The sequence below is a fragment of the Octodon degus genome, unplaced genomic scaffold (genome assembly GCF_000260255.1).
Source record: "Octodon degus isolate 3935 unplaced genomic scaffold, OctDeg1.0 scaffold00065, whole genome shotgun sequence".
In the NCBI taxonomy this organism is placed as follows: Eukaryota; Metazoa; Chordata; class Mammalia; order Rodentia; family Octodontidae; genus Octodon; species Octodon degus.
This window is the reverse complement of record NW_004524641.1, coordinates 5,947,485-5,962,424: the sequence shown is the minus strand read 5'-3', so window position 1 is coordinate 5,962,424 and position 14,940 is coordinate 5,947,485. Positions and strand designations below refer to the sequence as shown.

General features: G+C 37.7%; 1 protein-coding gene across 1 annotated transcript in view; it reads right to left on the bottom strand.

Moving 5' to 3' along the window:
* Cir1 (corepressor interacting with RBPJ, 1) overlaps window positions 1-14,940 on the bottom strand; it is a 42,111-nt gene that overhangs the window by 1,229 nt on the left and 25,942 nt on the right. Inside the window, 3 exon segments of the mRNA XM_023719135.1 lie at window positions 1-93; window positions 1,408-1,493; window positions 2,652-2,758. The exon segment at window positions 1-93 is cut by the window's left edge and continues 117 nt beyond it. Coding sequence (XP_023574903.1) covers window positions 1-93; window positions 1,408-1,493; window positions 2,652-2,758 — 286 coding nt within the window.

Here is a 14,940-nt window from a genome sequence, read left to right as displayed (position 1 = left end):
TGCTTTTTGTGTTTACTTTTGGTCTTGCGTAACTTTTTATTTTTTCTGTCTCTCTTCTTTTTCTTATTTTTCTTTTCAAGTCTGTCCAGTTTCCTATATTTGAGAAACAGTAACAAACTCAGAAATAGTCTTTTCATCAACAGCTATAAAACTGTTAATAGACAACACATTTTCTTAGAAGCTACTAAAAGTGGTAACTATATGAATACATCTTTTACTTTATGAAATGTCAAATCATTTCTTCAACTTATTCAAGGAATGCATATGCTGAGTTTAGGTAAAAAAAATTATATACATTAAAGCTAATTCTCTTACTACACTTTATCAATAGTAATCCCCAGCACCACATAAATATATAAAACGTAAATAGTATAATAACTAAAGAATGTTCTCCAGAAATTCTAAGAATATACTTACAAATTCTGGTATCTTTTAGATTATATCAAATAAAATAGGGTCAGGGATATAGCTCAGCAGCGCAAGAGCCTCCCTGGCAAATGCAAGGTCCTGAGTTCCATTCCCAGTACCAAAATAATAATAATAATAATAAAATAAAGTAAAATCACATAAGAAGTTTCAACAATTTAAGCTCTGCATAGCAGCATTAGCCTGGACAATGAAGTTTATACTAGGCTTCAACAATTGTTTAATTTTATATTTTATTAGTATTAATGTAATTACAGTACTCTGAATTTCTACTTCACATTCTCAGAACCACCTGTTTATACATTATGTTTGCATTAGTCTGAAATAAAATCATCTTCACTGGGTTCGGTGCAGCTACTCTCAGAACTCCACATGCTGAGAACATCATGAGCTCCCTCTATTGGACTTAGCAGAGATTTCCTGGATCTTTAAATATAGAGATCGTCTAATAAAATTTAGCACTACAACAAACATTATTTTAGCATTCCTCATAAAAGTTTACAAAATATAAAAATACATGGCCAAAATATTTTCTAAGAATAAATTGTTATAGAATAAACACACACACACACACACACACACACACACACACACACACACACATTACGGAAAGTAAAACCTACAGTACAAATAAGTCTGTTTCCAAGTTAACTGTTCTAAAAAGCTCAACAGTTAGCATAATCCAAGTACTTCAACAAGCATCATATTCATTTTCATGCTACTGAAAACATGGACAAAACTGTGTTACGATAGCTGAAAAGTAAATCAACAAATGTGATACACGGGTTAAGTACCTTTGAGAACTCTTAGAAGATTGGAGGTATAGCTCACTTTCCTCGCCCAGCAGCCACAAGGTCCTAAGTTTGTTCCTCACCCGCCCCCCGGCAAATAATTATAAAGAACTCTTAGAGTTCGAGTTCTGATACCAAGATGGAATGTATAGAAAAAAACTCCCACTAGATGTATACTTTTGTTAATTACCTGAGAAGTTTCTGTTTTTGTTTGGTTGTTAGTGACTTTAAGAATTCAACTTCTGGATCTTCTTCACCCTCACTTGCAACATACTCCTGTTTCAACAGAAATATCATTCAAGTGCTAGATTTTAGACAAGTTTGTTATCAGAGAGGAAAAAAGTGTATGAACAAGAAATTCTGTATTATGGACACACTGCGAATGAATATGGTATTCTGGATTGGGAGGTGGGAAGGAACTGAAAAACATCCAAGCAGTCAACAACAGCTATGTCATCCTTAGGGAACTTCAACAAGAGGAGGATACAGTTGGGCGGGCCAGACAGCTCAGCAGACTAAAGCGCATGCTTAGGCAAAGCACAGCAGCTGGTTCAATCTCCAGCCTGCCACGCTGGCCCAGTCCCCAGGGCACACTGAGATGGTCATTGAGAGTGGGTGTGGTGGCGTCTGCCTGTAATCCCAGCGCTTGGGAAGCTGAAAACAGGAGGATCACTACCAGTCGCATCTATGTAGCGAGACCCTGTACACCCTATCCTAAATTAAAAAAGAGGATACAGAAAGACAGATACAATCTCACAGCAGGTTTTTACTCTCTGCCTCTTCAATTTAAACCTCTAATTATTTTATTTTTAATTTAATTAAATATAGATGAAGCCAAGAATGAGATGGGGGGGTGGATATAGCTCAGAAGTAGAAAGCTTGCCTAGCATGTGCATCGTCTTGGCTTTGATTCCCAACACTGCCACAAAACAAAACAAAACAAAACAAAAGCAAAGCAAATTATTATGAGAAAGTTAAAATATCCTTAATTTAGGCCCTTACAGTATTAGGTTATTAATTCTGTGGTAATATTGTCCTTTAAACAATTACTTTCTGGACCTATGATCAATTTATTAAATTAACAAAGTATATTTAGTTTTTATATACTATATTTCCTATTGATTCAATTTCATGTCACTTCAGGTATAAGTTAGCAGGAAAGATAAAAACAATCTTATCACCAGTTCAGTTAGGTATTTTAAATAAATAATCCCAGAGGAACCATTTCATTTATTAAAATACAGGTTTATAAACAATTTCTCATTTAGGTTAAAATAATAAAGAGGCAAAAGGAAAACACATTTTAGGCATTTTCTTTGCTGTATCTTACTTTCCTATGGATATATGCATATTGGAAAACATTAAGCAGCAATTCTCAAGCAATCACATTTAGATTTGTAGACATTTTCAGCTTACTGATAAGAAGATCATTACCTGTGATGGATCATTTGCGGTCAAGTTTCTCCCCAGCACATTTCGTTTCAGTGCAAACCCACTGTTTCTCATCTCCGCTATTAGCTCCGAGGGGTGCATCGATGGCCCTGTTCACAAAAATCACAGTTTGAATGTATCATTTCTATCTCGCTACCTTCTCGGACTCCACAGTAGGAATGCAGTTGAAGCTTTGTTAAGTAAAATTGCAGCTAAATCAACTCAATAATCTTCTGCTGAGCAAATAATCAGATATGATTTTCTAAAACAGCAGTCTGGAGATTCAGAATAGAAAATAATTGCATTTTTCTTTACGTGCAAGGGGATTCTCTTCTTATGTAACTTTGTCATGTTGAAAAAGATACATTTAGATGTACCTGGCTGGAAGTTTTTAGACTAAAATGAAAACAAAATGACAAAACCCCCAAACTTTTAATAGTTATTCTCTCAGTAAGAATTCACTTACTTTTAAGATCATATGCAATTTGTTAACTTGGTTTGCAATTCAAAATTCCTCACTCTTGTTTATTAAACACCACTACACTGCCATGTGGTTGGCATTATCAACAAGAACACACGAGTCACACTGATCAAACACTAATCACACACACATGCACACCCTACCAGAGCTTGAAGTTTCAAGTTAGTACTGTATTAGTTTGGGGTTGGTGACAAGCAGTTTTAGACTGTCCAAAGGTAGATACTTTATGTATTTCATAAGCTTTTTTTTTTTTGTGGAACCAGGGATTGAACTCAGACCCCTGTGCTTGCCAGGGAAGCGTTTATTCCACTGAGCCATCTCCCCGGTCCCCAAGCTGCTGTTCTGACTGTTGCAAAGTCTCAAACTGAGAAAGTTACCTTTCTGGTTCCAAATATAGACTCACAAAAGACAGAAATATACTTAAAGGTCTGCCCCCCTTTCTCAAATGTAAGGCTTATTTCTCCTTTTCAGGATTCCTCTTCCACTTTGTTTTCTCTCTAAGCAGCAAACTGACGTTTCCATGATAACTCTTTACAGTTTCTGGCCTAAATCATCTACACAGCATAAAACAGCCACCATGAGCCATGTATCTACACTGTAAGGAGGAAGACAATTACTACTGACAAGGACTTTGTATGGGAGAAGGGAGATGGGGGCATTCAGAATCAATGTCTGCTTATCAAACACTGCCTTTTTCCTTGTTTTACTGGTCTTGCATTATGTAATTTTTTTCCTCTCCAAGACAGGGTCTTGGTATGAGTTCAGGCTGGCCTCCAACCTGTGGTGATCCTGTAGCCTCAGCCTCCTAAGTTGGACCACACCAGCACACCCCGCTGGTCTTTTACCATGTTCACCTACATGTTTCCATGGAAAGCAAAAGGTAACCATTTCAAATCTGTTCATATAGCAGCTTTGGTAGGAAAAAAAAATGGGAAAAGTTTAGGTATAGGTTACTGTCTTATTGGACTCAGGCTTTAACATTCTACTCAAACTATATTGCCAAGAAATGAACATTTGAAACGACACGGAAAAACAGCCTATTATTGATATATGGGAAGTTAACATGTCTTCTGAATGGTCAAAACTACATTTCCTTGTCAACAACTTTACATTGTATTTTATACCACATGCTTTGGGACAAGGTATGGAAAGTTTTCTAAAGTTTAGACTCATAAACCCGACAGCTCCAAAACACATTTCACATATAAGGAGAAAGGATGAGATTTATACTTGGTATGTTCTTCTAATTTTTTTCAACATGTATCTATTGAATAGTAATAGTAGCATAACCCTGAGTTGTGTGTTTTAAAACAAACTCTATGGTTGAAGGGGTAAGTACTTGGCTAGCCAAGGCCGAGGTCCTAGATTCAATCCCCAGCACCCCTAAAATAAATAAACTCCCTGATATTATCACAAATAAGCTACACTTATCATTTCCAGAACAGTAAAATTTTCTGTCCTTTTTCTTCCTCTAAGGTTAAAATTACTACATCTAGTAAATAAATGACAGTGGTGCCTGGGAGCAAAAACGTAATTTGTTTTAGGATTTTGGGGAAGACGGCTGTTTGCCACCCATTGTGGAGTTTGTCAAACTATTTTGAGACTCAAACTTTGTGAACAAAAGTGCTCCTGACCAAGGTATTACTGCATTTCTTATTTCTAAATAAAAAAGGAGTTCAGAGATACTAATCCTAGTATATGATTAAGAGGGAGATCTATGTGTAGTAGAAAATAGCAAGCATTATCGCACACTTATATTTAATTCTTAAGGTTACTGTAACCATTTTGATTTGAAGAAAGTGTACAGAAGTTGTCTTTAAAAAAAAGACTATAAAAAGGGGCACAGTAGGCACATGCAGCCTGAATCCCAGGGAAAAAAGTGAACAAAGCTATTAATATAGTATGTGGGTGATTTTTATTTATATAGATGAGAATGTTTTATGTATGATTTCTAAAGGTTATGCAAGAACCAATTGTACTGAATTGTAATAAAGCTGATCCGCACTGGGAACTTTCCTGACACACTGCCAGTTCATCTCAGTGGAGGCTGAAAACAATGGGTTTTCTTGCTACCCTTTCTCAAGTTCACACTGAAGATGGCTAATTGATCTCCATTAAAACATACAATGTGCATGAAAATTAAACATTTCATTTTAGTTGGTGTGTCTGCAAAATACAAAAGGAAAGGAAATATGAATCAGCCTTTATTAGATGCTAGTAAAACTTATCTTATTAAAAACTTCATCTTACAGAATATAAATATATTGGGATTTTTTTATTATGCCTTTGTTACTTATATTTTCAATTTTTTTTATGTTAAGTATTTCAGTAGTAATACATATGAAAAATACGAAGTTAATTTGTACCCTAAAAAAGAAGAAAAATCATTTGTATTGTAAAAAATAAAGTTAAAGTTAGTACACATTTTTAACAAGTTACGGGAATATGAATGTTCTTAAAATGTTTTGACCTATGAACCTCAAAAACATTAAGTGTGATAGGGAAGAAAACGCATAGTAACAGGTCATTTATAAAATTCAAGTACAGATCTTAGTCACTTTTCTGTTGTGGGAACAAACACCCAACACCCACAACTCAAGGAGAAGACACTTATTTTGGCTTTCAATGTTGGTCCAGGCTGGCCGGCTCACAAGTAGAAACAGGCCAACAGAGGGGTACAGTGGGGGAAGATGCTTGAGCCATGGCCGCTGGGGAGCAGAGAAAGAAGGCAGGAACTGGAACAAGAATATACTTTGCTGGGTCACAGCCCCAGAGACCCCCACTGACCAGCCCATTCAGCTATGAGTTCGCTGATGGATAGACCCGCGGATGAGCAAAGTGGCCACGTGATCTCATTACTTCCTAAGATGTGAGACTTTGGGGGACAGTTTAGATCTAATCTACAATATGGGGTTAGAAGCTAGTGGCTGTCAGAGGAGGAGGTAGACTGGAGAGGGACAGATGGCATTTGCTAGGGGAAAGGCAGTGAATGTTGTTCTTGTCAGGGAGGTTGGTTACCAGGTATATACATCTGTCAAATTCAAAGCCAGTGAATTTTATTTAAAAAAAAAAAAAAAAGTTACACATGGATCTTCAGTACTTATGATTCCTGTATTTTTACTTTAAAAAGTAATTCATTATATTGTCAGTCAATAGTAATTACTGCTGTTGCTCCGGCCCTGCCCCCCAGGGCGCGCTGAGCCAGCAGTTGAGACTGAGCATGGTGGAGTGCGTCTGTAATCCCAGCTCTTGGAAGGCTGTAAACAAGCAGATCACTATGAGTCCAGTCTAGTAGTGAGACCCTGAACACCTTGTAGACCCTTTCCTAAAAAACAAAAAAAAAAAAAATAAATAATAATAATAATAATAATAATTACTGGGCACTGTACGATGTCATTATAACTAATTCTAACTATGAGCTTATGCATTCCTAGTGTATGACATAGAAAATGATTTTTATTTTTTATTTTATTTTTATTTATTTATTTTTTTTGCGGAACCAGGGATTGAACTCGGGCCCTTGAGCTTGCCTGGCAAGCGCTTAGTCTACTGAGCCATCTCCCTGGCCCCAGAAAATGATTTTTAAAAGCTGTTTGTATTACTGAACATTTATTGTTTGTCTAACTACAACACTGAGAAAACTTCATTTTCCCTTTCAAGATTAATTTTGGAGAAATTTACTCAGCAAAAATCTTATAAATTTACATTATAAAATATATTCAGAAAAGATGATAAACAGTGAAGTTTAGAACAATTAGCAGTCTTTTTGTTCACTTATTCATTAAACTATTCTTTACTAAGCACACAATGGTAAACCTAAGATACTGGTTCTGTTTCTGAAAAACTTGGTAATTTCCAGTAAAAAAGTAGAATTGAATTGAATTTTCAAACACTCACAGGATTTACAAAACGAGGGCATTCTCATTAAGTGGAATACAATGAAGGTTCATTAACTTTGATTTGGGTAGAAAAATTAGTATTTATTATGTGGACTACATTTCACTTTTTTCCATGTAATCACAAACTAATTGCTTACAGCAGGCAGACCCTGAGTAGGCAGAATGCTGTTTAATAAGAAGAATCATACAAAAAAGAGTGATAGCCTTCATCTGAGACAGAGACACCTCTTTGAATGATAGGGCCTTCAGGGCCGAGGAGATGGCTCAGTAGAATAAGTGCTTGCCTGGCAAGCACCAAGGGTCTGAGTTCAATCCCCGGTTCCGCCGCCCCCCCCAACAAAAAAAAAAAGCTATCCTGAATGATAGGGCTTTCCACACAGGACTTTAACATGGAGAGTTATTTGCTGTTGAACACGAATGCAAATCTATTCATATTGTTACAACTTCTATAGTCACTTCCATAACAGACTTAATTGCTAAATTATAATAATACAAAATTTGAAATGACAATCACTGGTAATCACTTCTAATTTAAAGTAGTAATGAACAGCATCATTTTGACCTTTGAAATACTATGACTTGACAAGTTTTACTGAATAATTTCTTTAATAGATTAACATTTCTCTTCACCTAACTAGCTTCCTCTTGCATAAAAAATTTAACAATATAAATTATCTTCACATAAAGGAAATATAATCAGCCACAATCAAATATAAGCAACTTAAGATCAACTAACTATGTATTATAAAGGGGAGAAATGGTACATAACTTCACTCTTTTATTTTGAGGTCAATTTATTTAATAGTTGTAGTGCTTCTCTGCTATGGTCCTCCACCAGGAGGCAGGGCTGGCTGGCATGTGGTGCTGGGGGATTGAACCGCGGTCCCTCTGCTTTGTTAAGCTTGTTCTAAGTAGGTGCTTTAGACCACTGAGCCATGTCACCAGCCCTCATGCTGAAGTTTGATCCTCCCAGATTATGGTGTGGAGACCAAATGGGGCCTTTAGAAGGGGACTTTACTTCATAAAGTTCCCCCTCATGAAGGGCCTAGTGCCATCTATGGAAGGAGGGAGTGAATTTTCATTCTCATCCTCTTGTGGGACTGGACTGGTCACCTTGAGAGTGGGTTATAATAAAGTGAGGTCATCCTTGCGTCTGAAACGTGCATACCCCTGTTCTTGCTCTTTTGCCTTCCAAACCAAAGCAGCGTGAGGTCCTCACCAACAAGCTGACTCGTGGCCAGGGCCATGTTCTTGGACCTCTGAAGCCTCTGGAACCATGAGCCAAAATAAACCTCTATTTGTTGTAAGTCACCCAACCTCAAGCATTCTATTACAGTAAGAGGAAGCAGACTAAGACACTGCCTATTGGAATCTAGCTTTAGTGAGAAATGTGTTTTCTACAGTAAGATTACACTGGAACATTCAAAGAAAAACAAAAGTTGCTGCAGCTGTAGGCCTATCTTCATCTACGCTGGTGGCATTCAGTCTCTTCAAGCAGTTGTACATGGAGTTTGGGTGGGCTGCCAGAAGAGAAACTGAGTTCATCTTTTTTCTATAGAAACCCGGCATACTAGACAAAGCTTATGAGTAAACAAGTATTTTGGTAATTTTTCCAAACATGTTCCCAAGCCACAAATATGCCTCCAGATGTGAATGGCAAAGATAGTGAGCTTGAGGGCAGTGTGTGGGAGCTCCTGCTGCAGGAGCCTGTCAGCACAACATTCTTTGAGAAAAATTAAATGCAGGGAAAATTAAGGAAAAGAGCAGTGATGCACCAATGATTCCAACAAATGTATGATGCAACTTTCCATAGGACTGGGAATGGAGCTCAGCAGAAGAGCATCTGCCTAGTGTGTGAAATCCTGGGTCTCATCCCAGCACCCCCAAAGACAAGGCAAACCAAGACTTTCCTTAAACTATTCATTTTCATAGTGTCTGAATACACTAAAAGCTAGGATGGAAACAAGATTAGATACTTACAAACATTAGGTACCTATCATCATCTCAGCTATTTGTGGTATGTATACAACTCAGACTTCTGTAACAAAAAGGAAAGCAATCTGCATGTGTCTAGGACTACTCACTCTGAAGTTTACTTTTTGTGTTGTTCTGACAAGTTCTGGGTATTGGTCAAACATAAAAGACAGTGCTTGAGCATGGGCGTGCACCCCTGCAGTTATAGATGCTCAGGAGGCCGAGGCAGTCAGAGATCCTGTTGTAAATGAAACATCAAAGAGCATGGGATGCAGCATGTAGCTCACCTTCCTCCTGAACTCCTCCTCCTCGCTCTACTTCCTGGCGCCCGTGACATGAGCAGCTTTTCATCTGCCACACTGATCCTGCCCTGGAATCAGCTGGCCATGAACAGTGATCGAGAGCCAAACTAAACCTTTCTTCCTTCAAGCTGTGCCAGGTGTTTCTTTCCCAGCAATGGGAAAGTAACTAAGACAGGGCTCTCAGGAAACAAGTAGGCAACATGTAAGAACAGCTGCCTAACATAAGCAGAGAGCTGCAACTAAGAATAAAAAAAGTACTAGAAATTAATACTAACAGAAATGAAGAATGCTTTGAATGGGCTTATCAGTAAGATGTAGAGAGCTTTTTTTTTTTTTTTTGCAGAACCAGGGATTGAACTCAGGCCCTTGAGCTTGCCAGGCAAGTGCTTATTCTATTGAGCCATTTCCCCGGCCCAATGTAGAGAGCTTTAAGACATATGAACAGAAAGGATTAGGGGTGTAACTCAGGGCTATAGTGTAGTGTGGTCAGCATGCATGAGGCCCTGGGTTCAATGCCCAACACCAAAACAAAAAAACAAAAAAACAAAAAACCTTCCAAAACTAAAGCAAGGAAAAAGAATTTCCAAGAAATATGGATGGTAGGAGCACAATGAAGAGAGATCAGAGAAAAAGAAGAAATATTTGAAATATTAATGCCTAAAGTTTCCCCAAAATAATGATATATACCAACCACAGGTTCAGAGCTAAGAGAATACCAAATGGGATAAATGCCAAAAGCCTATTAACTTGTCATATTCAAACTGCAGAAAAATCAAAGGTGAAAAAAAGTCCTAACTTGGAGGGAAACATGGATAAGAATTACAGCACACTGGACTTATCTTAAGAAACCACACAGGCAAGAAGAAAGTGGAGGGCTGGCAGTGTGGCTCCATGACACAGCACATGAATTTAATCTTCAGCAGGTGCATGCATGTGTGAGTATACACACACGTGCATGCACCCCCGACCCAAGAGAAGTCAAGAACAGATAAAGGTATTGAAAGAAGCCTATCAATGTGGAATTCAGTATCCAGTAAAATTATCCCTCAAAAGTGAAGAGCCAGGCATGGTGGCACATGCCTCTATTCTTAGCACTTGAGAGGCTGAGGTAAGAGGACTGACATAAGTTCTAGGCCAGCCTAGGCTACAAAGTGAGTTCAAGGCCAGGCTTACCTACAAGGCGAGACCCTGTCTCTCTTTTTTTTTTTTTTAGGAATCTCTTGCCTGCCAGCAGACACGCCATACAAAATAATGCTAAAAGATATTCAGATCTGCTTAAAGAAAACCTTCAAGAATAAATAAATGAGCCAAGTGTGGTGCCACATACCTCTCATTCCAGCACTCTGGAAGGCTGAGGCAAAAGAATCTCAGGTTAGAGTCTAACCTGGGCAATTTAGGGGTGCAGCAAGACCTTCTCAGACAAAGGTACATGCCACGCAGGTGCGCAACCACTGAGCTCATGAGGATCTGGGCTTAATCCCTAACACTATAAAAAGAAGAAGAAAAGAAAATTTTCACTTACTTCTATTTTTATATTATTAGAGATTTGGCCCAGAGTCGTCTTACTGAGCTTTGTCCTCTATAGTCTTTTTTTTTTTTTTTTAATGTATTTGATACAGGGTCTACAGGGTCTCACTATGTAGATCAGACTCATAGTGATTCTCCTGTTTTCAGTCTCCCAAGTAATGGGATTATAGGGGCACACCACCACACCCAGTCTCAATCGCCATTTCAGTGCCCCCTCCCTCACCCCAGGGCAGAGCTGGTATGGCACACTGGGATCGAACCCTGGCCACTGTGTTTTGTCTAAGCAGGTCTGCTGAGCTATCTGGCCAGCCCTATAGTCTTTTTTGAGACAGGGTCTTGCTTCAATGAAAGAAAACAATTACAAATATGTACCCATTTATTCAACTAGATTAATCATTACATTTATTTACTCCTTTAGGTTTTTGTAATAGGGTCTCATTCTCACTATGTAGTGTAGGCTGGTCTTGAACACACTATGTAACCCAGCCCTTCTCACAGTGATCGTCCTGCGTCAACCTCCAGTGCTGGATAGTCACCACTTTTAATATGAATGCTCTTAATATACCAATTAAAAGACAGAAATTGTTACAATGGATTAAAAACAGATTGAACTATCTGTTACTTATAAGAAATCTGATTTAAAGTTAATGATTCAGACAGACTGAAAGTAAAAGGATGGGACTGAAGGTGTAGCTGGTGATAAAGCACTTACCTACCATGAGTTCCATCTCTAGCACCACCGGCAAAACAACAAAAAGTGAAAGAATGGAGAAAATGCCATGCTAGGAAAGCTAACAAAGCTGGAGTGTCTATCTTCATTTCACACGAGCAAATTTCCGAGCAAGGATGAAGATTAAAGAAAGGCACTGCACAGTAGTACAGGGATCATTTCTTTAAGACAATATCTCAAATGTTTATGTGCCTATCAACACAGCATCAAAATATATGAGGTGAAAACTGATAAAATTCTTTAAAAACAGGCAAGTCCATTATTTAGGTGGCAACTTCAACATCCTTCTATCAGTGACAAGACACAGCAAGCAGAAAATCGGGATACGCTGAACTGATCCATCTGATAGATCTAGTTGACATAAATGCAATTCTTCACTTAACACAGAATACATATTCTTTTTTTGTGTGTGGAACTGGGGATTGAACTCAGGCCCTTGCGCTTGCCAGGGAAGGGCTTATTCTACTGAGCTATCTCCCCAGCCCCAGAATACACATTCTTACTAAACTCATATGAAACATGCACTAAATTCTGGTCATATAACACATCCTAAGAAATGTAAAGTAATAGAAATCATATGCTCCATGCTCTCAGGCCACAGTTTGATTACAGTAACAGAAAGCTGGAAAATACCAATATATTTAGAGATTAATCAACATGGTTTTAAGTAACATATACCCCGAACAAGTCTCAAGAAAAAGTAAAAAGTATTTTGAAGAAAAGAAAAAAAACCCTGCTATATAATAAGGACTTTGGCTGGCCTCTGTCCCTTTAGAGAGGACTCTAAATCCTTGAAATTTCTCAAGTGACAGGAGCATCTTTCTTACTCATGAAGTGACTCTTGGTGAGCTCCTATAGAGGAGCCAAGGAACTCACTCAAGGTAGTGGCTGGACATGCCACCGAGGCAAACAATGTGATCATAACCAGAGAATGAGGCTTGAGCCATGTGACAGCTGCTGAGAGAGAGAAGGGTCAGAGATTGAGTTCAATCAGATGGCCAATGATTCAACCATTTATCCCCAAGTAACTAAGCCTCAATCAAAACTTTGGTAAGCTAGGACAAGTTCTCTTGGTTAGTCATGTTCTGTACACATTATTAAATACTGGTGCACAGAAAAGGTGACAGCTCTTGACATCATGGGGTGGAGACACCATAAGCTGTGTTTCTGGGAACTTCTCAGATCCTGTCCTATTCATCTCTTCTGGCTGGTCCTGACTTGTATCCTTTTTAGTATAATAAAACTATAGTCATAAAAGTATAGTGCTTTCTTGAGTTCTATAAGTCAGTCTAGTGATGTATCAGACTTGAAAGAGTAGAGGGAACCCTCGAATTTGACTAGGTTTGGGGAGTGATGGGAACCTCCAGGCTGGCACCTGGTATCCTAGGAAGGGCAGACTTTTGAAGACATGTTAACCTGTGAAGCACTGACAAATCCTTTTAAAATCTGTGCTTCTATACACATGTGTATGCATGTGTCATTATGGTAAACAGTCTTTAATTCTTTTCAGACTATGCCTAAAAGTGGTATAGCTGAGGCAAATGATGTTTCTGCATTTAGCAATTGAAGAATCTTTATACTGATTTCCATATTGGGAAGATGGGGATAGGGATAAGCAGAAGGGAGGAAAGAGAAGAAAGGGGATTAAAATTGATTAAGCTGTGTTAAACGGTAGAGGCTACAGAAATAACTCCAATCATATTTAGCTAACAGATTTTTCACAAAAATTATGGGGAAAAAAGCCCGTGAGAACAAGCCTGGAGTCAGTTCTTTGACTTATTTAGCTTGCTGATCACTGTCCTGCCAGCTAAACAAAGCTTGCTTGTATCTGAAAAAAAAAAAAAAAAAAAAAAAAATTCACAAAGGAGCCAAAGACATGCAGTGGAGTATATACTGCCTCTTTATGGTTTTTTTGGGTGCTTTTTATCAAATGACACTGAGAAAGCTAGCTATCCATATGCAGAAGATTCAATCTAGACCCATTATCTCCCAGCATGTATTAAACTAAAATCAAAGTGGATGAATGATCCAAACACTAAAAGAGAAACACTAAATGTGGTGGAAGCTAACAGAGGCAGAAGTCTTGAAGACTTAGCCATAGGCAAGGACTTTCTGAACAGAACCCTAAGTGCACAAGAAATAAAAAGTAGAACTATATCAAATTTAAAATCTGTCTCCAAGGCAGGGTGGTTGGCAGAGGAGCAACACTTCATAGTGGCAGAAGACAGCAAAAGCAAAAAGGATAAAAGGGGAGAAGTGTAAGTGAAGACTCTGTCCCTTGCATTGTATGTAACTTACCTAAGTGTACTCATTCCAGCACCAGACAATGAATCAATCGTAACTTCTAGATTCAACTCCCTCCAAAAATCAACAGCCCCGTGACTGTATGAGGCTTCAAGGGGAAATCCAGATACAAACCATAACAGATCCTCCAAAGCAAAACAGCCAAGCAGAAAATGGGCAACTGAAATAAACAGACATTTCTCAGAAGAAAAATTATTATAAGTGGCCAATAAATACATGAAAAATAGTCAACATCTCTGGCCACTAGAGAAATGTGAATTAGAACAATACTAAAATTCAACTATAATCCAGAAAGAATGGCTATCATCAAAAAATGAGATGACAAATGCTGTCAAGGCTGTGGAGGAGAAAGGGTTATGTCTTCATTATCATGAGAATATAAACTAGTACAGCCATTATGAAAATAGGTAAGCAGATTCCTAAAAAAAAAACAAACTAAAATAAGAAATTGCATTTGACCTGGCTGTTCTTCTCCTATCTTCCCGTAAGATTTAAGGACATCGTATTACAGTGGTAGATGTATATTCATGTTTATAGCAACGCATTTCACTATAGCAAAATCTTGGAAGCAGCCTATATACCCACGAACAGATAAATGGATAAAGAAAATGTATCATTTTTACACAGTGAAATATTATACTGCCATAAAGAAAAATAAACCTCAGTCATTTGTAGGAAAATGGATGTACCTTAAGAGCATATTAGGTAAAATAAGTCAGACACACAATCTTATATAGCACATAGCTTCTCTTATATAAGAAAAACTATAAATAAATGTCAAAATAAAAATAGGAGATATAAAAATAGAGTTGGATGCACAGTACAGGGAAAAATGCCTCTGGGAGGGAAGGGATGAGTAGGGAACATAAAAAATTAAAATATGCTATATATATATATATATGTAGCAATTCTTCACTATGTGATATAAACATGAACTAAAAAAATAAATCATATGTATTGCAAACATGTACTACTAAAGAATAAATATGTTTTGATTGAAAAAAAATGTGTTAAAGCAGGTCCCAACTTCCCCAAATAGACCTCATAATCATGTAATATTAACACACACTAATAA